We start from the raw sequence: 24,397 nt of genomic DNA, 5'->3' as shown, positions 1-24,397 counted from the left end.
GTTGCCGTTGAGATGCCGAGATAAGCAGGTGCAAAGATCCAGCCGGTAGCTTTTTCCGTGCTGCACATCCTTCTGCTGAGCCCCCGACGAGTGCTGAAGGCATCGTGCTTCCTGCCCTGTCCGAAACAGCAGGACACGGGGCCCCGGACCAGCAGTGTGTAGGGCCAGGGAGCTGGGGGTTGTTTTATGGACCCTGCGTAACGGGTAAATGTTTGTCCAGTGACTCTTCGGGTACTTGCGTGTTTGAAGGCTGAGCAGATGGACGAGGTTTGGCTGACTCTGAATGAAGCTCATCTTTTCAGGTTGATCTTGGTAATCTTTATCCACTTCTTAAATGCCCGTTCCTTGATTAATTCAGGCTGCTTCCGAAAGTATTCCTCAGTTTGCCTGATTAAAGCTTACCATTGCTTTGAAACTCTGTGCAGGAAGGGCCCACGTTGGGTGGGGTACGGTGCTCTCACTGGGACAGCTTTCAGGCTAAATTCGGTCGTGAAAATCACCTAGCATATGGCGGGGTTTTTTCTTGCCCCAAGGGGCAGATGATGACCCAGTTCCCCGGATATCGTTTGCTTTTGGGGACTGCTTTCAAGTGGGTTTTAGCGAGGCATTTAGTCCAGAGGTATATACAAAGGAACAGAAGGCTCTGATGTGTGTTTGAAGTCCTTGAAAGCTTTACAGGTGTAAAGAGAAGAAAATCCTTAGCTTTCTTACAGAACTGCATGTCTCAAAGCACTTTTTAAGAAGTGTTGTTATCCCCCATTTAGGAATAGGAAAACTGAGGCACGCTGGAGCTGAAGATGCCCCCTGGTTCCTTGGGTCTCCTGTGCCTCGTGACCTGGGCACCCGGGGGATCCAAGCTTCCCTTGTGTACCAAATAGATTGGGAAGGGCCAGGAAGGGCTCGTACCCCAGCACTGGGGCTAATGCACACTGAAGCAGAATATAGGGATTTCAAGATGTACATAAATGTTATTTAAATTTGAAGATGTACCAAATAGTTAAATTATTGTGTACTGGGGTTTTGTACTGGTTGAGATTGATATTTCACCAGCCATAGTTGCAGCGTGAGGTGGAAGAGAATCTGACTTTTCATCTGGTCCTGTTTGCAAATGGTTATTTTCTAGGGTGTTCCGGCAGACAAACTCACGACTCAATTTGTGTTGCTGCTTCAGAGATTTTCATCTTACTTTCAGGATTCAGGAAATAAAAAAAGATTATTCAGAGTAGATGGTTTGTATGATGGACCTGAAGGACCTGAAATTGGGCCTTAAGTTGGAGTAATTTGTTTTGATGGTGAAATTCAGGACCTTTGGAGCAGTGGAAGTGATGGTGGTGTGGTGGAGGGCAGGTTCTTTTCTGGGGTCTCTTGGAGGCTTTTCTGTGCTGGCAAAAGCCCTTTTTCTGATAACACATCTCTCCTTTGTAAAAGAATGCTCTTGCTCATAAGAGCTGTGCAGGCAGGGCTGCAGGTTATGCCCAAAGTTCCTTTTTTGGCTGTCTCTGCTCCTGTTTCTGTCCCCAGATCTGCTGTCCCTTCCAGAGCTTCACCGCCTCGATCCCAACCCTCTTCAGGAGAGGGCAGGTGGGAAGAGCTGCAGGAGGAGTAATCGGACATCTGAGAACAGCCCGAGCTTTCCCAAATCCTTGTGCAGCCTCTTATTTCCTTCTCAGTAGCTGCGATGTCCTCTCTGCTCCTCATGTGATAACTGAGACCAAATGTGATGAAGCTGGGCAACAAAGTGGGTGGGAGCCAGGCATTTTGGGGGACTGCCTCCTGTTTTGTTGCTTTGCTTTGAAAAGGGGTAAGGGTCGCTTGTCCGGGTGATATAGCTGGAGGGGGGAGACTGCTGAGGATGGTAGAGTTAATTTATTTCAAAGGGAAGGGGAAAAAAGAGCAGGGAATTTGCTCCCACCAGTCTCAGGATTTAGAGCTGGCACAGAGAATAATTGAAGAAATGTGTAATTGTCCATCTGTGTTCTTGCTCTGTGGTCTCAGCATGGCTCAGTCAGATGTGTTAGGCTAATTAGCTCTGAGAACATGTAACGCCGTTAACTCTTGCCTTTCCTTCTGATGCTTTTCAGGAAGCTCAGATGATGAATAGCACGGAGTTGGCAGCACACTCACGCCGCTTGCTGGGTGTGAACCTCGGACATTTGTTTTGTGCTCGTGGGGTTTTGTGCAACGCTGAGTGAAAGACGCTTGCTCTTAAAATCAGGAGGAAGATCAGCAGCTTGGGTGCACGTCTGATTGTTGGTGATGTAGGCGGAGGGCTGCTTGAGCTCAAGGTCTGTGTGTGTGATGTGTTCCCCGAGTGCTTTTTTGCAGAAGCCTTTGATGTGATGATTGTACCTGCGAGTGAGAAGGCAGCTGAGAACATGTCCTTGTGTTCGGAAAACCCTTTCTTACAGGTGGGTAGAAAGTGAAACACAGCTTCCACCAGAAGTGCTGGATGAGCACTGTCAGGTTAGAAACGGAAGGCAACGATCTGAGCTGATCGGGGCAGAGGAAGAAACCACTCCTTGGATTTTGATGTGCTTTTTGCAATGGCTCTCATAGCAGTAGCTAGGAAAAAGGGAAGAGTCAGGATAATGAGTATTAGTAACTCCTTGAAAAGCCATTCCAAAGTCTTGTTGCCTTGTTGAGGACCATTAGATCTGGTTTGGCCTGATGACAGGGGATGCTATGTTTGTAGGGTTTTTTCCTCAGTCTGCTTTGGCTAAGGGCTTGTAGAGAAATGTGTTTTAACCACTTCCCAGTGACATAACGCTCCTTCCATGAGGCTTGCACAGTGCAAAAACCTTGCCTTTGAGCTTTTCCAGGTACTTAGCCTGAGCAGTAGGCTGGAAATGTTGCCTTGGGACCTGAAGACAGAGTCAAACCACCCAGAATTACGTGGCACATTGATGGGGTGCTGTTCAGAGGTGGAAGTCTTAAAAAGTGAGGATAACTTTTCTACAAACAAGCCCCAAGTGCTGATGTTGGCAGAGTGGAGTGCAGGCAGCAGCCTCCCCGTTCCTCTCCTTACATTGTTATTTTTAGAGGTCAGAGCATGCCTCGGCTATCCACAGCTTATATTGGCTTTTTCCAATTTCAAAATAAGCTATTGATTTTTTTGGGGAGCCAGTAAGTGAAAATATGCTACCTTTCAAAAGAGGCTTAAGAACAAAAAGGTCTCGGGGGCATGCTTTGGTAACCTTTCCTCTGTGTGCATCAATTCCCTGATGCTTCAGCACTTCCTTGGGGAATCCAAATGCCGTGTGATGTGATGGGGTCCTGAGATGAGGTCCTTCAGTGTGAGCTGGAGCTTTTTGTGCTGGTTCACTCGCTAGACGTTTGCTGCAGAAATTAAAACTTCATGGACGGTGACACAAAACGCAGCCAGAAATTTAAGTCAGAGCACTCGCTCCGAAAGTAAATCATGTCACAGTCTGCTCAATGTGCTTTGAGGAGGGGCATGGCCTAATGAACAGCTCCTGTCGAGGATTTTCATTAAGGGGTGTGCAGATGGGGCTTCTGCTTAGCTGGGAAACTGAAGCACCGAGGGGCTGTGACTTGCAAAGTGTCACAGAGCAGTGCCAGGCTTGTCCAGGGCGTTTTTGGCATTCGGGAGCATGCTGACTCCTGTCTTTCTCCCTTATGTTACCGTGCTTTTGAAAATCCCGCAGTGCCCGAGCAGGTGTCCAGCTGGAAGTCAGCTCGTGCTTCTCTCGTGGCTTGGTGCTTGCAAGGAAACAACTGGTGTGCGCTGGTGTTGGGTCTGTGTTTTTGTTGGTAATCAGTACGATGGAAAAGAGGGCTCTGCTGGGATCTCCAAAGGTGGAAAGAGTCTCAAAGCATCTCCAAAAAGACGGCTTGACCTCCAGGCTAACTCTCCCAAGGCTGTGGGATCTGGGCACGGCACCAGTTTCTGGATGACCAGCTGCTTTCTCCCATTGCAGGTTCCTCCGAGTGTTTTCTGCCTGCGTCCTGTGTAGTTCGTGTGGAAAGAGTGAGTGCAGAGCTTAAGAAAGGATTCCTCCCTTTCCCAGGGCGTAACGGAGGGGACATTGTTTCTGTACCTGGCTTTCAGACAATTTCCTGACTTTAAAAAAATCTGGAAACAGAAGGTGCTCGGTGACCTTTTTGGGTCGCGCAGCTGCTCTTCTGCTGTTGGGCAATAAGGGGCTCCTTCGTCCCTCCGTTTGTGCCTTTGTTGCAGGGCCTCAGCTCCCGTCCCAGCTCTTCACTGCTGGCTGTGTTTTCCTCTCCTCCACGCTGCCGTCTCGTTCCTGACAGCTCCAGGCTCAGAAAGGGGCTTTTGAAGTCTGGTGAGATGCTGGCAGAGCCGCCTCTGCAGCCCATGGGCTTGGGGTTTCCCCTCCTGGAAAGTGCAGCTTGCCAGATGGATTTTTTTTTTTTTTGTAACTCGGATTCTGAACCAGGAGGGTTTGTGTGTTAGCCTGAAGGGAAGGCAAAGCTGTTCTCTACCTCGCTATCTCATTAACACGTTACAAACTGAGTCAGGCTTAGTCTGGCCTTTCCTCCACGGGGATGCTTCTGCCTCGTGGTGTGCGTTGGCTCCTGCTGTGATCTGTGTAACCTTTGTGTCCGTGCTGTAAGTGAATTTTGAGCCCTGATTCATTGAACCTACAATATTCCTTCCCTGGGCAACAAAAGGGACCCATAACAGGAATAGTGCTGTGCTTTGCAGGGTCTGAGGGGTTGCAGGGATCTGCCGTGCTGTCAGGGTACTTGCTGCTCATGGCTAATGAGGTCAGAGGGCTGTCACGCTTACACAGAGGAGCAGCATCCGTCCGTTCACCTGGATTGCTCAACTTCGAGGTGTGCTCCCTAATTTGCAGGTAACCCTTTGGGGAGGTGCAAACAAAAATGAGGGGAGGCAGCGAGCAGAGACCCAGAGCTTGTGGATGCTTAAAACTAGGGTGGATGAAGCTCCAGGCAACAGGGAGGCAAAGACCTGTGCCCTGGCTGGGGGGGACCAACTCCTTCGGATTTACGAGGACATGGATTTCATGAGCGCTTTTATGCATTATTTCTGTTAAGGCGCTGTTCACCTCTGCTTCTTTTCAGATGCATGGTTTTGAGGTGCAGCCTGGGCTGACCGGGTGGATAGCAGCGCACACCTGCTGCGAGGAACAGCACCAGGCAGGCAGCGTGGCCCTTGCCTGACTCCGGGGGAGCTCAGATCAGATTTGTTTCATGTTAAAAACCAGCCAGCAGCTTCCACGCAGATAGGCAGCCCGCAGAATTAGCAGTCGGTCCAGCCTGGTCTTGTCTGTGTTCCTTCAGGGAACAGGCTCAGTTTCCCAAGGAATAGCTTCTCCCACCTGGTTTGAAGAGCAAGGTTTAGAGAATGTTTTTCTTTTTTTTTCGGGAAGGCGGGGAAAGTCGACCTTTTGCCTTGAAACTAGAAAATGTGAGTAAGCGATGGGGACCTGTTCCTTTTAGCTCTGTTTGCTTTACACCAGGTAATCCAGCGTACATCAAGTACACATCCAGCGTGCAGGTGATGTGGCCTGGAGGTCCGGTTGTGCGGAGGCTCGACTCTCCCAGGAGGTGCTGAGCACGTGCGTGCCTGCGGCTTCAGGATCGTGCGGGCTGGAGCCACCTGCAGCAGACAGGTGTATCTGGCTGAGGAGAGTGCCCAGACCGTGGCACTGCAAGCGTGGGAGTCCCCCAAAACCACCTCCAAGTGGATTTAGAGGCAGTCTTCCTCTTGGCTCAGAAGGGCTCAGTGGTTTGGGTTTGTTTTTTTGCCTTTTTTTTTTTTTTACAAACCCCTGTAGGTGAGTATTGCTTGCTTCTCAAGTGATCATTCCAGAAGGCTGGAGGGCTACTTAATGAGGCCAGACACAGATGGGGAATATTGAAGAAGGATAATTAGCCTCATTTCCCCCCTCTCTGCCTGCGATTCCCCAGAGCTAACAACGTGAGGATGATGCGGAAAGTTTTCTAATTGTGTCAGGTCTAAACTGGGGCAGGTTTCCCAAGTGAGGACCGAGTGTCCTGAGTACGAGTGGTAAAAAGTTGGCGTTTTCCGGAGCTTCCACTTGTGCTCGCCCGTCCTCAGCACGGATGTCGGGGGAGATGGCACCTTTGTGCTGCTGCAGCGAGGGATCCTAGCTGTCCTCTCAGCTCCCAGTCCCTGATACCAACACGTGCTTTCTCAGCCTGATGCACCCCAGGCGTTTTGGTTAGAAAAATGCTGTTGTATTGAGCTACCTGGGGATAAATTGGAGGGATTTTAGTACTTGGGATGTACAAGGTTGCTGTTACACGGCGGACTACGGCTGGGAGCCTGCCAGCCTTCCTGCTGTGGCTGTTTGTCTTTCCCAGCCTCCCTCATCCTACCTGCGAGGTGCTGCCTCCTCTTCCTCTCCTGCTTAGTGTTAGGTGTGTGTAGTGTCCCAGCTTCTAGCGTGTTTTCATCATAACTGCATCGAAGTAGGGAGGACCTTTCTGTTTTACAGTTGCACAGTTCCTTGTCCAGTAGTATCCTAGTGCTACCAGACTCCAACATGGTCCAAAAAATTAATAAGTGTTCTGGAGGTCTTATTAAGCAATTTAATGCCACAGCAGAATAATGAAATCTTCATGGGGAAGTGATGAAATGAGTGGTTCGGTGTGTGAATTACAGGGTCTGCAAGTGGGCGAGAGACTAGCTCCTCGTTTTATTGCTGACAATATCCTTATTTTCATGTTTATTCCTGGATTATAATGTGTGAATGGCATCCCAGTAAACAGTCGGGCAAACAGTTATTTATCGAGTATTTAAAAGTGAAAGGTCTTGTAATTTTCCTTAGTAATGACTGTGATTTCTTCCAGCTGGATTAATGGCTCTCACGTCAACCCATGAGGAGCAAGAAGTGTTTTGGTTTCTGCATGGGGAGTTATTGTCTCCTGTAATAATGCAGACCAGAGGATTTTTTTCCCTCCCTGGCCTGGTATGTGAGGAAGGATGAAATGTGCATAACCTGAGCTAATACCTTGCAAAGCCCTTGAATATTCCTGCTTTTGTCATTCCTGATGGAGCGGCTGCTGCTGCTGGCACCAGCCCAGCCACAGCCTGCCTGGGAGCTGCTTTTGTTCGGTTTTATGAGGCAATCAGGGGGTCTTGTGATGGCATTGCCTCCAAAGGTCAGTTTTAATCGCGTTCCTGCCACATTCTTCTGTCCCCAGCCGGGCAGTCCTGCTGGAACAGGTTGCACACAGCTTTGCAGCTCTGTCGCTGCAATGAACATCTCAAAAATACACTTCGAGCAGCCGCCGACAGGCCAAAAAAAGTGAACCAAGTGTTTTATTCTGTGCCCAGCCATTGGTGCTGGTACCCTGGGGTGGTGGAGGAAGCAAGTGTCCAAGTGTGAGTAACCTTGGTCTCGTGCCCTGGTAGCAAAGTGATTTCTGTGCTGTCATTGTGCCCCAGCCCTCCTGTGCGTAATGCTGGGGTTTTTTAGCAGGCACAGGTTTCTGTTTTCCAGCCTGTTTTGGGGATTGGCCACCTTCCTGCTCTGAGAGCACTTGTGCTGGTCCAACGAATGCCAACTTTGTGAGACTGCAGGCTGGCAAACGCCTGGAGATATTTTTCTTACACATCTTGGCTGTGTGCTCTGCCTCAGCAGTTACGCAGGCAGTGGGTCAGTTTTGTCTCTGGGTTGGAGCAGGCTGAAGGTGTCGCGATGTTGAGACAAGAGCAGGGGCCCCGTGCTCAGGTCCTGCAGGCTTTGCAGAGCTGCTCTCCATCACGCACACCCGGATCCTGTGAACTATTTACTTGCAGCTTTCTCTTGGGCTTGTGGGAGTCGAGCACACAGCACCCCAAGGAGCTGGGCTGTCACCTCCCAGCACAACACGTGGCATCGTGTGCTGCTCGTCACATCGTCTGCCTTTCCCAGGTGCTGCGTCCGTTATCCAGCACTGTCCCAGTCCCAGCAGCTCGCAGGGTGTGCGACCTAGCCCAGGAGGTGCCGAGGTCGTGTCGAGGACTGGCAGCTCTTTGACGGAGGCCAGCACAGGGTCCTTTTTCCCCCAGGATGCATTTTTGCCATGCTGTGCCTCCTCAGCTGTGTGCCTGCTGTTCCTCCCGGTGACTCAGGGACCGTGCTACGGGATGACGAGCAGTGGTGGGCGGCTGAGCCGGGTGGTGCGGCACGCACAGGCAGGCTGCGGGGTTGTACTCAGCTCAGCCCGTGGCTCAGGGTGGGCTCCGTGGGGAATTCTGTCTAATTGCTGCGTGGAGACGCCGAGTTTATCCTGCTGGAGGAAATCCATGCAGGCAGAGCAACCTTTGGGGGGCGATGGCTGCATGACGGGGCTGTGAGTGGGCGGCGTGTTTGGGATGGCTGGAGTTGGGATGGCAATGTAGCAGGGCTTTTGTTTCTTCCGGAACTGCTTTTCCCACCAGCTCCTTTCCAATCCGATCAGCAAGTACTTCTGAATATTCATAACGTGGGATTTGTCTCTGTTCACACAACTGCCACCAGGCTGAAAGGTGTGTGCCCGTGCAGAGGGGGAAATGGGGTTAATCTGTTCTACGCTGGCAGCATGGGGCTGAGCAGGACGTGTTTAGTGCCAGCGTTAATTCTTGTGTCTGAACGTGCCTTTTCCATTGTATTTGCTGTCTGGGAAGAAGGTGGAAGAACAGTTTCCCTTCCCTAACAGCTTCTCTGCAGACAGTGATTCCCTGTCAGCAGGGGACGCGTGTGCGCTGGGTCTGTGCGAGTGGGATTGCAGGGTACTGATGCCTCTGGGCTTAACGAATAACTCCGCTGTGCTTTCCTCCCTGCCAGTGCTTGGAGCAGTGATCCAGCTGGCTTTGCGTGTGCTGGGGTCCAGCAGGAATCCTGCAGCCAGCTCCTGCCAGGAAGGAGCTTTGGGGCTGCCGGCTCGCGTGCCATCGCCCCAGCTGCCAGCTTTGGTGCCGGACTCACTGCAGGAGCTGCTGGCTTCAGCGGGTAGGAGGCAGCAGCTCTTGGCCTGAATTTTAACAAGGCAGGTCCTGCGACCGGTGAGGCTTTCAGCAAAGGGGCCTGATGCTGGGCTGACCAAGCCGTGAGTCAGGCTGCCTCCTTCGGGTCTTCATTCTCCGCAGATCGAGCCCCAGGGCCCAGGAGAGGCTTACGGATTTGGTATTGAAGGGAGCAAAATAGTTAGCTTGGCAAACCAGGGTAACCTCATTAAGAGCCACTGAAAGCGTGAAAAGCGTCTTGCTGGAGGCAGGGCGGTGCAGAGGAGGGGGCTAAAGTACCCGGGGTTTCCAACAATTAATTAATTATTGAGTGGTTTTCTGGAGATTCTTCCTCATGATTGTAATCCATTTCCTATTGTAGGTGCCGTATAGATTTATAATTTTGTTTTTGAAGTTCAGTATTTTACACCCCGAGGGCCTCAGACAAAAACTAACTGGAAAATGAGAGCACGTTTGAGCATCCTGCCTCGTCGGAGCTTTCTCTCTCCTTCCCCACCCCTGCGCCAGGCTCCCTGCTCCGGCGTGGGTGGCAGATGTGGCCAAGCCCGCGTGCGGTGGGTGGCAGAACAGCTGTCGCAGAAGAGCTGCCTCACTGCCCAACAAATGAGGACATCAAGAGCCCAATTAAGAGGCTGGAGTTGCCCCCCGGTGACCTGAGCAGAGCATTCAGTAGTTTGGAGTGGGGCTGGCCTGTTTGAATGAATAAGCGCTCCTGTTCGTGCGGAAAAATTCCTTCCCCCAGCTCTAATTAGCTGCTCCTTTCCTTTTTTCTTCTGTGGGTATAGAGGGGCTGTAATTGCACTGAAGTCTCAACAAGGTGGAAGTTCAGCTTGCAGCTGACGGAGGTGATCTTTGTGCAGGTGGTGTGCTCAGCAGCCCGGCTCTTGGACCTGTTTTCCGCGTTTCCTTGCCGGATCTTCGGTTTTGCTGTTGTCAGTTTGGCTCTGCCTTACTCCGGTTTGTCTGTTTCCTCCAACAGAGTGACTAAAGAAGTGGACTCAACCTCAAAAGAAGCAAAATCTTTCCTGAAGCAGCAAGAGAAGTGGCAGTCGTCAGCTCCAGCTTCCCTCCCAACAGTCTCTGGGTGAGTTTGTGGCTTCTCTGCCCAGTAAGGACCTTTAGCAAGAGACATGGCGCTCCGGTCAGTATTGCAGGCTCTGCCCTGTGATATTTAAGCTACTGGACATTTGTTTTCTGCAGGATTTCGGTGGGAGCAGAACTAAGCCTGGAAGGTGTGATGATTTGTGGGGAGGGAAGCGGGGGAAGCGAGCCGTGAGTCCCAGTGACTCACTTCATAGGTGCAGACTTGAATTTCTCAATCCTCGTAAATCCTTCATCCCAGTAAGGAAATGTTGTTTTGGGTGTCTTGAGCAGCGTGATGGAACTGGAGGTAGCCCAGGAACATGCCTGAGGTTGCCTGCAGTTCCTTTGAAAGCTGCTTCCATGGACCATAAAAAGCCACAACGGGCTGGGCTGTGACTTACAAACTTTGGGGGAGTGAATGAGACATGTTTCTGCCTCTCCGATGTTCTCTAATATCATTGCAGTGTGGATTTGACACTTCTTGTTCGAGCTCTGGCACATAATTCTGCGATTATTATGCTGCTTGTCAGAGATACAGAGGGGTCAGGTCTGGGCCTCTGACGTGTCACTGTGTGCTGCTTGGTGAGCTTGGGAGATCGCGAGCTTCTCGGGAGTGGAGGAGCTGCCCCTCTCCCAACAATGATTTTTATTAAGTCAGTCACTTGCATTTATATCTGAAAGACATAAGCTGGGTACGAGCTGGTCACGCAGAAACAAGGCCCGTCAAATACATACATTGTCCTTCCCATCTGCTGCAGAGCCATTCTCCAGCGTGATTTAAGGCTGCCGTTCCCGAGAGAGGGCCCGATTCACTCCCTGCAGCTGGATTGTCACTCGTGCCTCCAGCTCGTGGCTACATCAGGGTACCGAGAGCGCAGTGTGCAGCGTGTGCGTGACTTAGCAGCTGCTGTTCCTGAGATGAATGAACAAATAGACGAGCGTAGCTTGGCTGCTGCTCTCCGTGCCACACGACGGTTTGTCCCTGCGGAGCTTGCCGGTTTTAACCTAAGTGGCGTGGGGGCGTTGTGCTGGAGAGCCTTGCGTTGAGTTGGATCGGTGTTCCTGAGTGGGTGCGGGTGGCAGCTCCCTGCCCTGCAGGCTGCTGGCGCTCCCGTCTCTCCAAACCCCTCTCAGTCCCCCCAGCGATCTCCCCGCTGCTCTGAGTGCGGGCAGGTTCAGTGGCTCGCTCGGAGAGCCCTTATTAGCCTTAATTAGGTTGTCATTCAGCGTGCCAGCGCCTGGTGTCACCGTGACTGTCGCTTGCCCAGAATATGAGGCTGCCTGGCTTGCTCAGGGCTGCGGATCTCGCCTTCCTTCCACGCAGCCAGCCCTGCTGCTGAATATGCTGTAATGGGATGGTGGCACTGTGGCAGAGGCATCACCTCGGTGTGAGGAGCCCACCAGTGCTCTTGAAGGTACAGCAGGTGACTCTGGGGCAGCCTGGCCAGCGTGTGCCCTCCATCTGGAAGTTTTCCACCTTAAAATAGTACCCGAGGCTGGTCTCTGAGCCTGCCAGAAAACACGATGCCCCCACAGGACTTAGGGGATGCTTCCAGCCGGGAAGCTAACCGGGGTATTTCCAGGTGAGAAAATTATTGCCAGGCTTGCGGTGCTCTTTAAAACCAACTGCAGGTCCCGTGCGTTAAAATTACGCAGGTTTTAGGTGCTGAGCTATCATCCAAGCCCTGACTTTGCTCCCCTTGGAGCTGCAAGCCCTGGTGGGGGGAAGGACAGAGCCCAGCGTGTCCTGGTGGTTCTTCACTGGTGTCCTTGGGCTACGTGCAGTACAGATGAGGGAGGATGGGATGCATTTCTCCCTTGTGCATTGAGCGAGAGTCCCTGTCAGGGTCAGCATCACCAGAAGGCACTGCAGTGCACATAATTTGTGATCCTGGATGTGCCTGTGGACATCCGCTGTTCAGCGAGCCGATGTCAGCCTCCAGGAGCTTTATGTCAGCTGTAATAAAACAAAAAAGTAAATAAACCTTGCCCTGCGTACAGGGGGTTGAGCGGCTCAGAGTTGCTTCCCCATGTGGCTTTTCCTCCTTTACCTTGCAAGCAGCTCGCATTATTTCTGGATGCACCCAGCCTGCCCTGTATTTATTGAATTTCCTTTCTCTAAACAGGCAGAAGTAATCCAGGAAAGCAGTGGTCACAAAACCAAACATCCGGTGCTGCATCCCCGCGTTGCAAACCCTTGCAGCTAACTGGTCCAGGGCAGGGATGTTTGGGGCTGAAAGTGCATTTCCTGGACGTGTTTAACGGCCGTACCGGATGCGCTATAAAAAGCCGGAGTCGTGCTCGTAAGGGACACGGGGGTGGCTGGAGGGGAGCAAGTTAAACACTTGGCTGTAATTAAAGCCAGGAGTACAAAACATCCCACCCGGTTCTCGCGGCAGGCTTTGCTAGAGAGGTCAGAAGCCCTCGTTTCCCAGGGCCTCGGTGGTTTCCCAGCCTCCCGACGATTCCCATCGTGTCCTCCCGTGGCACCCAGCTCTCGGAGCGCTGTGGCAGCTGGGCTGGGTTTGGCAGCGGGGTTTGGGGCTGGTGTTGGGTTCCAGCCCCGTTCCCATGCTGCTGGTAGATGGCATCAGCTAGATGTGATGAGGGGATCCCCTGATCGCTTCTCATCTGCTGTCACAAAACGTTGGTGGATGACTCCTGGCGTTCACAAACCTCCTTGCCTCTGTGTGTGTGTCTTAGGGCCTGTTTCCTAACCTTGTCACCACTCCTGAGCATTTTGGAGGCAGCAAGAGCAGCTCCTGGCCGTCAGCGTGTGACCCAACAGCTCGACGGGCAGCCCTGGTGCTCCGAGAGCTGCTTCCTGCTGCTAGTAATCCTATTTTGCAACACCCTGCCATAGCTGGAGGACGTTAAAGCAAATGAAAGCCTCCACACAGCTTACTGCAAAATGGCTGTGTGCACGTACGTGTGTGTGTGTGACACGAGGAGGGCGGTGAGCGAGGGCTGGGAGGCACCCACGGAGGTTTGGGTCCTCCTGCTCAGTCCTCGCCGCTTTTTGAAGCACAGCGACCTCCCCTAGGGAATGGGGGTTCTGTGGCAATCACAAAAATGTGTGAGATGAAAGGGAAAAAGTGCTGCTGGTGGATCTTATTTGAGATCCCCCTCTAGGCAGCTGTTTCTACGTGGCCTGAACAGGAGCCAGGATGAAAAAGGGAGGTTTTGCACTGGCTTTGTTCTCGTGTTCGCTCATTACCAAAGCGGCTTGTAATTAAACGTGGACTTGCTCGCTCAGCCCAGCTGTTGCTTCTCTGTTTGATCCTGCCTGGAATTACAGCGGTGGATGCGTGACCTCCCGGGCCTCTTCACGCCTTGCAGGCTGGTAGAAACGCAGGGTGAAATCCGACTTGGAAGCGAGCAGCGCTGCTCCCATGGCTTTCGGTAGGTTCCGTGCTTGCTGACCCCAGGGCTGAGCTTGGTCCACGAGGGTTTGGACTTCAGTGCAAGACCTGGCAGCAGGAACAGTGCAAGAGAGCTCTGACCCAGAGACAAATGCTTGCCCTGAGCAATGAGAGCAAGATAACCTGCCAGCCTCTTCGCCGTGAGTGCTTTTCTCCCCTAGTCTCCAACAGAGCAGCTCACGTAGGCTGGCCGTTAAATGGTGTGAAAAGCTTCAGGGCTTTGCTTTTGGAAGTCATTTACTCTGCGGCGTGCTACTGTTGGAGCACAGGGATTTCGGCAGGAAGACATCTGTGCGCGGCTTCTCTCCCAGCTCATGTGCGGGAGGAGAAATGGTGGCAGTCCTGGTGGGAGGATACGGATGGGTCAGCTCCTTGCGCTGTCCTTGGAGGACCTTGAGCCCGTTTGCAGCGTCTGACTCGTTAATGTAATCTGGAAGCTATGCTTCCCCTCGAGCCTGGTTCCTTCTAGAGGCTGTTTCGCATCCAAAGCTTTTCTTGCAAAAGATTCTCTTTCTGCATGACCAGGCTGGAGCTAATTGGGTCCCTTTGCTGCCATGTCTAACGCGGGTTCCTTGGGATCTTAAACGGGCACTGGTGAGGCAGGCACAGGCTCTTCAGGTTTTGTTAACCTCAGATGATCCTGAGGCAGTGCTGCAGCACTCGTGCCTCCGGGGAGCAGCTTCATTTCACAGCAGCCCCTGAGGCCTTTTTCCTTCAGAAAGCAGGAATTTGCATTCCAATTCCAGCTCAGCACCAACTGGTTATTTAGCTAAAACTTGCACGTTTTACATGTCCAGGCTGAACGAAGATGCAAATAAAGCAAATAATCAAGACCTTCTGGGTAGCTGGAGGTGGTGGTTTTTTTTAAATAGTCACTGAAGCCGTGGAATAGCTCTGTTCTTGGTAGGGATTTCAGTCATCAGCTTCCTCCTGCGCTTCCCTTGCTGTGCTCCAGAGAGTGCTGTTCTCTCAGACGGGGAAGTCCCAGCCCCTTGCACTGCAGCCAAACGTCTGGACGTGAGTAGTACATGACATATTTCTCTGTGCACAACAGGATGAACCAGCCAGGGGCAATATTCGTGTGCCCTGGAGCCAGGTCCACTTATTTCCTATTCATGCACTTTGGTTGTGAAAAATGAAATGTGGCGGTAGCTGATCTAGGCGAGCAATTTCTCTTTAGGTCTTAAATCCTTTTTTTTATTTGTTTTAATTATTCCTTGTTAGTGTCTGCCCACTGGTTCATGCAAATCCACTCTGAATCAATGCAGTAATGAGGCTGTGTGCTTCTTTAGAGTATCCTGGCCTATTTGCAAGGTGGACTGGGATTAATTACCCCATGGGGATCGGCGTGGCAAGGTGCTTGCGTGGGCAGGGAAAGGGAAGTTTGGAAATTTGGAAAACAATGGCTGGTTCGGTGTGGAAGAGAAGGGTCTTCCTCCTCCTCCACCAAACGACGCCGATTGCCACACTTCCACACTTGTAGGTTACGATTGCCAAACACCCTCACCCTCTGGGATCTCGTGGAGCAAGCCTCGTACCCGATGTCCCAGACCGAAAGTGAAACGTGCGCTACACATCCTCCTCGCAAATAGTTTCCCAGGAGCAATCTGTGCTCGTTCTCAGGCAGAATGAGTCAACATCTGCCCCGGCCTCTGGTTTACAGCAGAAATGAATGAGATTTTTAGCTCCAGCCCCTGCTGTCCCGCAGCCTTGGTATGCCAGCACGCGTGCGGTTGCTTTTGCTCGGGGCAGTGGCATGGTGTTGGAAAGAAAAGTCCAGCGGTGCCTGTACGGCTCCGTGCCGTGCTTCAGTCCTCTGTCTTGATGTGGCTGAGCTGAATCCCCGGGCTGGACTAACTGGGATCAGCTGTTTCTTTTTTCCAGCCTTGCTGGAGGTTCAGCAGAAAGGAATGTCAGCTATTTGAGGACTTAGACTCTCTAAAGCATCTGTCTTATAAAATACAAACAACCCCCCACCAGACCGGGGCCTTTGATAGTTCCCCAATGAAAGTCGTGGGGCCGTTTTCCCTTAGGGCAGCGCAGGTTTTATGAGGCTTATTTTCATTTGCTTTCATCTCTTAGATCATGAGCGTTTCTCCTTCTCCCTCAGTGAAAATGATTGAGGAAATTAACTGCTAATGGGGAACGAAGCCAGCTGTATTTGTATTCCAGGCCCCTCGCAAGGTTACGGAGGGAAGCCCCTGCACCTTTCCGTGTTAGCTGTGGTCTGGCTGCAATGAGGTGAGAGGGGAAGCCTTGTTTTAAGGTTAAAGCTTGGGACTGGAGGTGGATGTGAAGGGCTCCTGTTCCCAGCTGTGCCATGGCTTGGGGGGGAGCATACCAAGCAGATTGTTTCCACTCCTGCCTTATTTTGCTTTTATCGTGCCTCCTTGTGCATTAACTGAGCTGCACCACGTCCCTCCGGCGTCTCCCCCATAGCAGATGCTTGTGTTGGTTACATCAGCTTGCTTTCCCACACTCGCCTTCCTCGCTTTTTCCCATGTCAACAAAAAAAAAAAAGTGCAGCTGAACCGTTCTTCATTAAAAATGAGCCAGCTAAGTGAGGCTGGAGGGGCAGTCAGTGACGGGGGGCACCCTGCTTTCGGGCAGTCCTGCTGGTGGCTTCATTCACGGAAAATCCCGTACTGGTGGCTCCATTCATGGAAAATCAGCACAGCAATATTTTCCAGCGGGTTTGTTAGCCAAAACTTTGATCTGCTGCTGGGTTGTCAGCCTCGCGCAGGGCTAGGCTTAGAAAACAGGCAAGCCCAGGCTGGCTCGCTGGAGATCAAGACATGAAGTCGAGCAATTAGGATTAAATGGGAACTGACTGAAATGCTGGCTTTCTGTCTTAATGGAGATGTTGGTGCGAATCTGAGCTCTCGGAGGGAGCGATAACCCCTCCAGTTGGCAGCACTCTCTGCAACTGTTCCTCTGTTTGTTTCCAGAGCGATCCCTGAGCGAGCGTGGCCGTGCCAGCCAGGGGGGTTTCCTCCTCCAGGTTCTGGTAAGCGGGGCCGGCTTGCACTTCAGCTCTTGCAGTCCTGGTGTGGAGGTGAGGAAGCTCCCAGACTTTCACTTCCCTTATTCCTGTCTGCAACCCAGAGCCTCGAGTATTTGGTGCACAAGCCGAACAGAAAGGGCACCTTGAACAAGCTGCAGGCTGTCTGGGGCTCTCCAGAGTGCTCTAATCCGCTCTGCCAAGCCGTGGAGTGCTTCATTTCCCTATCTGCAGAGTTTCAAAGCCTTCCCGGTGTGTTGGGTTGCTGCCTGGTTGGCTTTGCCCCGGAGCCCTCGACGCTGCGCTCTGCAGAGCGAGCACGGTCCTGGGTGCAGCTCTGGCACCACGGACCCCCTGCCCGGGCCGATAACGGGGCTGTGCTTTCTCCAGGTGCCCAAGGGCGCTGGTTCTCCCCAGGGCAGGGAGCCGAGGAACCTGATCTATTTAATATTTCTGCTGGAGACCGCTCGATTTTCTGGGAATCCCCGAGAAAGATGCATTTTGTGCCCTCTCTTTTTGGTCTTCTCCTAGTATCTCCCACCGGTTATTGGCAAAGGTAGATAAAGGACTCTTTGACCTGCTCCCGGGCAGCAGCTTTGATGCCCTTTTGGGAGCTGCACTCCAGTGCTGTTGCTGTAAGCCCCCAGGCAGCCGGTGGACAATGCAGACGTCTGTTCATCGCCAACCCGCCTGGGCTGAGAACAATGATGGTATTTCTTGAAGTAACAAGTCCTGGGCATGTGCAGTGTTGGACTGTGGCACGATTATTTTTTTTCTCTTTAAGCTGCAGGAAGGCCTGAGAGCAGCAGGCTGGGTTGGAACAGCCCCGAATGCAAGTGTAGGAGAAATTTCCACCTTTCTGATCTCTGGAAAACCCAGGGAGAAAGCAAATGGCTGGTGTTCAGGTGCTGCCTGTTGTGCCTTGTGGTTGAGCAAGCACACGGCGTGCGTCACTGCTGTGCGTGCTGTTAGGAGGTAGGTTGGACGCCTGCTCAACAGCAAGGAGGGGGTTAAAGCCAACCCGCAGCAGGGGCTGGCTGATTGCAGCTCGTGGCTTTCCTAAAGCCGGTGGGAATTCAGCCGAAGGCTTCGTCTCCCCCTGCCCCCTTCCTGCTGCTAGAGGCAGGCGAACCTTCCCTGCTCCCCGGGAGCCGCCGCGGCCAGCACGGCGACGCGTTGCAGAAAAGCAGAGGCGTAAGCGAATGAAAGATGAGATTATTAAACTTTTCTTGGGAGAGCACCGAAAGAGTCATTTTCTGGCGTGGCCGTGCTGTTTCCTTCCAGGATGGCTGCTACGCAGCGTGCCTGCCTCTTCATCTGTGACCTGCAGATTTCTCCTCGCAGGAAGCCTGGCGAAGCAGCTGGTGTGCACGATATCGCTGACTCCCCAGAGGCGGGTACGCAGGGACGTCCTTGGCTTTGCCATACCCTCAGGATGACGCACGGCAAGTTGCTTAGGCCAGAACCCACAAAGGTGTTTAGGCTCTTAATCCTGTCCCTCACTGAAATCCAAGGAGGGTTCAGGTGCTTTTTTGTGGGTCTTGCCCCTGGATTTGTGACATCTGAAGCGAAGTGATGTACAGCCGGTGTGCTGCCGTGCCAATACACGTGTGAATTCCCGGAGGTGGAGGCTCCTTTGTGCAGCACCGGGCTACAACTGCTCCTGCAGCATCAACCCCGCTGGCAGGGTCTCCATCCTGCTCTGTAACTCACGTTTTACATTAGAGAATTGCTAAACAGACAGTGCAGGGCCTCTTGTGCAGCGTTTGCTTTAAGCTCGGCACCATCGTGGTGTTTTTCCTAATGTGTAAAATCCCTTTTCCCTCCCTGCTGTTTGCAATAACCCTTTGGAAAGCTGGACTGGCTCTCTGCTGGCTCTCCGCTTCCTCTCCGCTCACACGCGCTCACTGGAGAGCCTCGCCAGCAGTGTTTGGCTGTTTGCGTTGTGGGGGATTTTTTTTCCTACTTTCCCAAGTCAAAGGAGAGTGTGTAGCATTTGTTTTGGAAACAAAACAACTTGTAGAGAATTACATGGCCTCTGCAAAGGGATCAGTGCAAGACAGGTCGTGTGCTGCGGGCTGGCTATGGAGACTGTACGTGATAGCTGTCTCCTTCCTTGCTGTAGGGTTTTGTGGCCGTTGTGTTTAGCAGGGGCTCTCACACCCAAACCAAAGTGCTGTGGCTGCAGGGCAAGGTAACTGGACTGTTAATGGGGGCAGAGTATCTGCACACAGACAAATGCGTAGGAGTTTTCCTACTAGCTCTTCTCCAAAGCGTTCAGGAGTAAAGGTGATGGTAAATATTAATTTAAATATTTAAATTAATTATTTTATTTATTTAATTAATAATTAAATTATTTAAATATTAATTTACCATCAGCTCTGCGTCAGAGGGATGCTGACTCTCTTCAACTTTCTTTGTTACAAATACCTCCTGGAAAAAAAAAGCCTCCTGTCTCCTTCCTTTAGCAATAGGGGAGCTGGCTGGGAAGCAAACAGCACTGCCATTACGAGGAGCACTACCCTGCCTTCACTTGGTGCTTGTCCTTGTGTCCCAGGGAGCAGGGACCCCTCAGTCAGCTTCGATTCCTTCCTGCTCTGCGTTGTGCCAGGTGTCCGTGCTGCATGGTCCTCAGCTGCTGAAGTCACCTGTAATGAATGTCCAGTCCGATGCCCGTAAGCAAATACACGAATGTCCTCTTTGGCTGTGGGATTTCTGGCCGTACTCTTCCTTTAGGAGGCGGTGAGATCATATTGGCAGGACCCAGAACGCAAATCCACATGGGCTCTGCCCCGGGCTGGGAAAAACCTGGAGTGCGGCGGCATCCTGGGGCTGCAAAGCCCGGCAGAAGTTGGCACGTTCCCTACACGCGCTCGTCTTTGTGCCAGAGCTGCTGCTTTGTCTGCTGCGGGATGAGCCGGGGAGGGGCTGGATATCAGCCACTGCAGCTATGAAGCCTCAAGTCTTTGCATCAAACTTACAAACAAAGCATCCTGGGGTGGTCCTGGAAACTCCCAAGTAATGCTCCGTGCAGGATTCCCAAAGCAAAGCCTTCAGTTGTCTTCAATCTCTCTTGCTCTGCTTTTCCTCCCCGTTCCACACCTCCTGTGCTGTGGGCATGCCCCAGGGGCACAGCCCTGGCAGCGCGAGCCCGGTCGGCTTCCAGCAGTCAGATTCCCAGGCAGACACCAAGGTTTGAGGGTGCCGTAGGTTACAGCTACGTGTAGTACACAGAGGAAAATCTGCATATCGTGAAAGGGTTTTTATTGTCTGTGCTGTAAGAAGAGGAGGAAGATCTTAGCCCCTTGTGCCGCTGGAAGCTCCAAGAGCTCAGGAGCTGGGGACTTGGTGGGCTCCATCCGAAACCCTGTCTGTGTCGGGATGGGGCCTGAGTCAGCTCGTTTATTTTTTAGCCAGTACAAGTGCGGGGTCCCAAGTCACTCAGGAAGGTTATTTGGAGGCAGCTCCCCGCCTGGAATAAGAGGAGGGCTTTGAGCGCGGTCCAGTCCCATCCACGCTGGCAGACTAAACCATCGCAGACTTCTTTGCCTGAAGCAGCTTTGGACAGCGTGCACGGGACCACGGCGCCTTTACGAGCCCACCCTGGCTCCTTCTGCTGATCTGTGTTGAGGAGCGATGAGAAAAACACAAACCCTCGGCACCCTTTCTTTGCCTGTGCTTCGCAGGAGAGACTCCAGCACCATTCTCTTAAGTAACCGAGCCGAAATAGCGGGTTTTTGGTATTTGCTGATGGTTACTGGGATAGGTGGAAATGTTTGGCACTGTCCCGGTTGTGTACCCCAGAGATTTCAACTAAAATCCCTGCCAGGGTGAAGGCCAGCAATGCTCCTGAGTTCACCTGCCCCCAGCTCTGGCATGGCACGTTTCTCCCCGCTCACCCCTGTGCCAAACCTTTGTGTGCCCTCTGGTGCAGGGCTTCACCCAGTCTTCAGATGGAGGCCTCAAGAACCGAAGAATCCTTCCCTTTCTTTGAGAATAATTAACTGCAGCGGCTAATTGTTGAGCAAACTGTTTGAACCGGTTAAAAATACACCAGAACTTTCCAGAATCCGGCAGATTGGTTGAGCTCTGCTCCAGTGGCCTGGATTTAGATGTCACTAGGACGTGGCTGTGTTTGGAGCTGCTTAATCAGAGTCTGCTGCTGCCCTCCCGCTCTCTCTAGGTCTGCCTTCCGGATCCGAGGATGCACGGTGGCTGATTTATGGCACTTCCCAGCTTAACCAAGGGCAAACTGCAGAGCCATATATCTGCGCGTGAGCGAGCTTTCTTCCTCGTACGTGGAGATAAGCGCCAGGGTGGGTACCAGCAGTCTGGCCAGTGCGTCAGTGCATCCGTTTCTGCGCGTGCACCTTGAGCCCGGGTTGTGCGTGTGTATTTTTTTAAACTTTATTTGCCGTTGGTGATAAACCCGGAACCTCGGCCTGTGCTGAAAGGAAAAGGGCCTGTTGATTTTAAATGCTGATACCAATACAACAGGGCTGTGGCTGTGACAGTCGGGGAAGCCTTCAAGCATTAGCTCAGAGCTTTTGCTGAATGCCACGGGGATCTCGGTGTTGTGCAAAATAAAAGAAAGTGCTAATGTGCTTCAGATGCAGGAATAATGGACGGGGTCCTCTTGGGTGCACGGGCTGTGGAATTGTAGGGCTGGGAATGGGAACAGAAAGATACAGGAAAGAATGAGTCTTAGGAAAAGGCCCCCTGGCAGAGAGTTTCTTATTTACTTTGATTTGTGATGTAACTGAAAAGAAAGCAGCTGCCCAGAAATCCAGGCGCCTATGGATTGATTGCTGTAGAGGAAAAGGTGAAGACCCTGTTCCTTGGAAATGCTCAGGCGTGGCGAGTTGGATGTGGTAGGTCGCTGTAATCGCGGTGCCTCTGTTCTGAGAGGACTGTGTGGTTCTGCCGTGGGCTCCTCGTCAGCTAATCAAGCCCAGCGGTCGTCCAGAAGGCATGATAAGGGCTGAGAAACTCCCTGTAAAACAGCTTCCAGCACTAAGCTCATCTCTCCCATCCTTTTAGGACTCAGAGCCACAGGCAGCATTCATCTGCAGTGAGAACACTCGGGGTTTCTCGCCCCATCTCCAGCATGGGACCCCTCGTGTGGTTTGTGCGTGCCGTGGAGCCCGCGGAGCGTACCTGCCGCTTCTTGGAGGGCTCATAAGCAGGGGCACGGCTCTCTGCAGGCTGCTTCCAAACCCGTGCTGCTCCGTGCCTTGCCGTGCCAACTCCAACCAGCTCTCCCAGAGCAGGATTTGCTGGGCAGCGCCTGCTTCCTCCGGGATTGCAGCCCCCTTCCTCCCCTGCTGAAGGCAGAGAGATGCTTGGTGGTTATTTAACTTCTGCAGGCTGTTCCAGCCTAGGGTATAGCTTCTACTGGGAGGAATATTGGAAATACGGGTGCTGTTGAGGTGGGCAGCAGAGGCTGGGGCTCATCTGGGCAGGGCGAAGCTGTGCAGGAGAGGACCCACCTCTGGTCCTGTGCCAGAGAGGTCTCAGCACCGCGAGCATCGGGCGGGAGCACATAGTCAGGGGTTGGTGTTCACGTGCTGCGGGTAGGGTAGGAGCCCCTTAGTTGGTGGGAGGGAAGAGAGAAGAGCTTATGAAGCTTTTTCATAATCTCAAGCCATGCTGTGTTGGGGGTGACGACCCACTCTTTTAATTAAGCTGAAATTTCACTTAATGTGGAAGGACTAAATGAGAGGAAGTGGATTTTCTCTGGAAGCTCCTTTTATTTAAATGTAAAAGTTTATCCTGGCTTCTCGCACAAGATGCTGCAGGCAGAGCAGATCTGTGTGTGACACCTCTTGCAGGCTGTGGCTCCTTTGCAAGATCCGACTTGTGGCTGCTGTGGCCCTGCTATCCCCTCGCACCGTGCTGTGCTTGTTGCATCTTCTGCAGGGCTGTGTCAGAGTGCTCGGCTGCAGCTCACCGGGTGAGGATGCGAACGCTGACCGCCAGCGCCGCGTGCCAGGGCCGCTCTGGGGCAGCTGAGCGCTGGAGCCGGGGAGGAGGAACTGCATCCAGTCTCAGCTAAGGATGCTTATCGTTCCCAAGTGAGCCTGATTTCCAGAGGCAGGGAAGCCACTGCGGGAAGGATCACTTTGTGCTTGAACTTGCATTTTTCCCTACAAGCTCTTAGGGAGGGCTGGGGTTAGATGGGAGGTTTGTACAACGGGTGCCTTGCAGCGTCTCCTGTTCCACAAGCTGCTCTGCATGCACATTTGTTCTGGGGACTATTCAGATAGCGTCATCGTTTGTGGCTTAGAGTTGAGGGAAAAAAAAACAAAACAATTTTGTGTCCCAGTAGGGCATCTCTGCAGTCACCTGCATGCTAGTGCTGGTGGTCTCTGCTCACCCAGACCCTGTGGTAGCATTTCCCTCAGCTTTTTAATTAAACAGAGGCTTCAGTTTCATACATTTCTTCCTAGATTTCCTTAAAGCTCTTATGTTCATCCCCTCCGAGCCAGTTCAGCTTTTCCTGGTAGATTACAGCCTGCTGGAAAACACAGAGCACATTGTGAAGCCTGAGGCAGAAGCTGACTCAGCAGTCCTTCCCGTTTAGGCCACTGCTGTTCATGGAACAGGAGGTTAGGTTTAAAATACCCCTGCCAAAAATATTGCTGCTCTAACAGAACTGGTGCCCATTTTATTAGCTGTCACGGTGTCCTTTAACTTAGGTTATGTGTTTTTTCTTCTTGAAGAATCTCAGCCTACTAGTGCCTTAACATAAACACTCTGGAAAAGAGGGTTTTCCTCTTACGTGCTGGAATAATTCTGGTTGTGTTTTTTTTTTTTCTTCCATGGGAAGGGTTTAGGATTTCCTCTCCAGATCTCTGGAGAAAGGCTGTGTCCTAGGCACAGTTTGTGTTGTAGCTCGCAGTGGTGTTTGTGTCCTTAAAGGATTTAAACTCATGAAACTGAAGTCCTGGGAGATGGATGGGCATGGCTTACAGCATGAAAAGTGTTTGTAGAGAAAGTGGCTTTGGAGGAGGTGGCCATGGAGCAGCGCTCCACGCGACGGCGGTGGGAACGGTGGGTGTCTGTCCTTCCCAGAAATATACCCAAGTGCCATTTTTCCACTTGGTGGGGATTAAAAAGTTGCGCAGGCTCGGCCTAGTTTCATTAATGGATTTAAAACAGGCTTTGGCAGAAAGCAGCCAAGCACATCAGGAATGGAACAGAAAATATTCCTCCCGAGTCCAAGAGCCTGGAAACTGCCTCTCGCACCAACTAGAGCAAGCGACAAATGCTGTTCTTGTTGTAATCTGAAATCTTTCTTCTCCCTCCCCCACATCCATCGTGTGCACGAGTGCTCAGGCTATTTATTAGCAAATTTAAAGCCCCAGGCACAAGACTATTGTGGGATCGCCCTAGGACTGCTGAGCTGGAGGAGGGACGTGTTGCATTAAAAGGTACTTACTGAAGCAGCTGAATTCGGTTTCTTGATTGCCTTGGCTGCAACTCGAGGTGCTTATTCCCCTTTCCTCCTGTTAACCCTTATTTCTTCCCCAGTCTGCTCTGCCTTTCTGACAGGTGATTATTATCTCTGAAAGAGCTGACAGCTCTGGTAGGCTCAAGTGCTGCCGGAGTCCTGACGCGCACAGGTTGGCTTTGGCTGTTTGGAAAGAAAGGTTGTAGAGAACTTGGGTGATGTGAAGTGTCTGCCCTGGTGGGAGCACCGAGCGCTGCCCAAACCCAGCAGGGGGATGCCTTCCTCCCGTGCTGGAAGACTGCGGGGATCTCAGACTACTTGCTCAGGATGCATTTCTCAGTTACGCCGTGTTCAAAGTTGGGATAACTCTGCCATGCAGCCTACTACAGAACCTTGAGACCCGTTGATGGAAAGAGGTATATTCCACCGTGATGAGGGTCTTGGAGGAAAATCTTACGTATGGTGTTTCAACA

At 52.1% G+C, this 24,397-nt stretch overlaps 1 protein-coding gene across 3 annotated transcripts in view; it reads left to right on the top strand.

Annotated features, from left to right (window-relative positions):
- The window catches only part of CFDP1 (craniofacial development protein 1), a 54,432-nt gene that overhangs the window by 6,870 nt on the left and 23,165 nt on the right, over nt 1-24,397 (top strand). For all 3 annotated transcript variants that reach the window (XM_080552714.1, XM_080552710.1, XM_080552711.1), the window contains exon 5: nt 9,945-10,049. In XM_080552714.1, coding sequence (XP_080408840.1) covers nt 9,945-10,049 — 105 coding nt within the window. The remainder of the gene's footprint in view (nt 1-9,944; nt 10,050-24,397) is intronic.

Source organism: Anser brachyrhynchus (genome assembly GCF_964034855.1).
Source record: "Anser brachyrhynchus genome assembly, chromosome: 12".
NCBI lineage: Eukaryota > Metazoa > Chordata > Aves > Anseriformes > Anatidae > Anser > Anser brachyrhynchus.
This window is presented reverse-complemented; position numbering and strand designations above follow the sequence as displayed.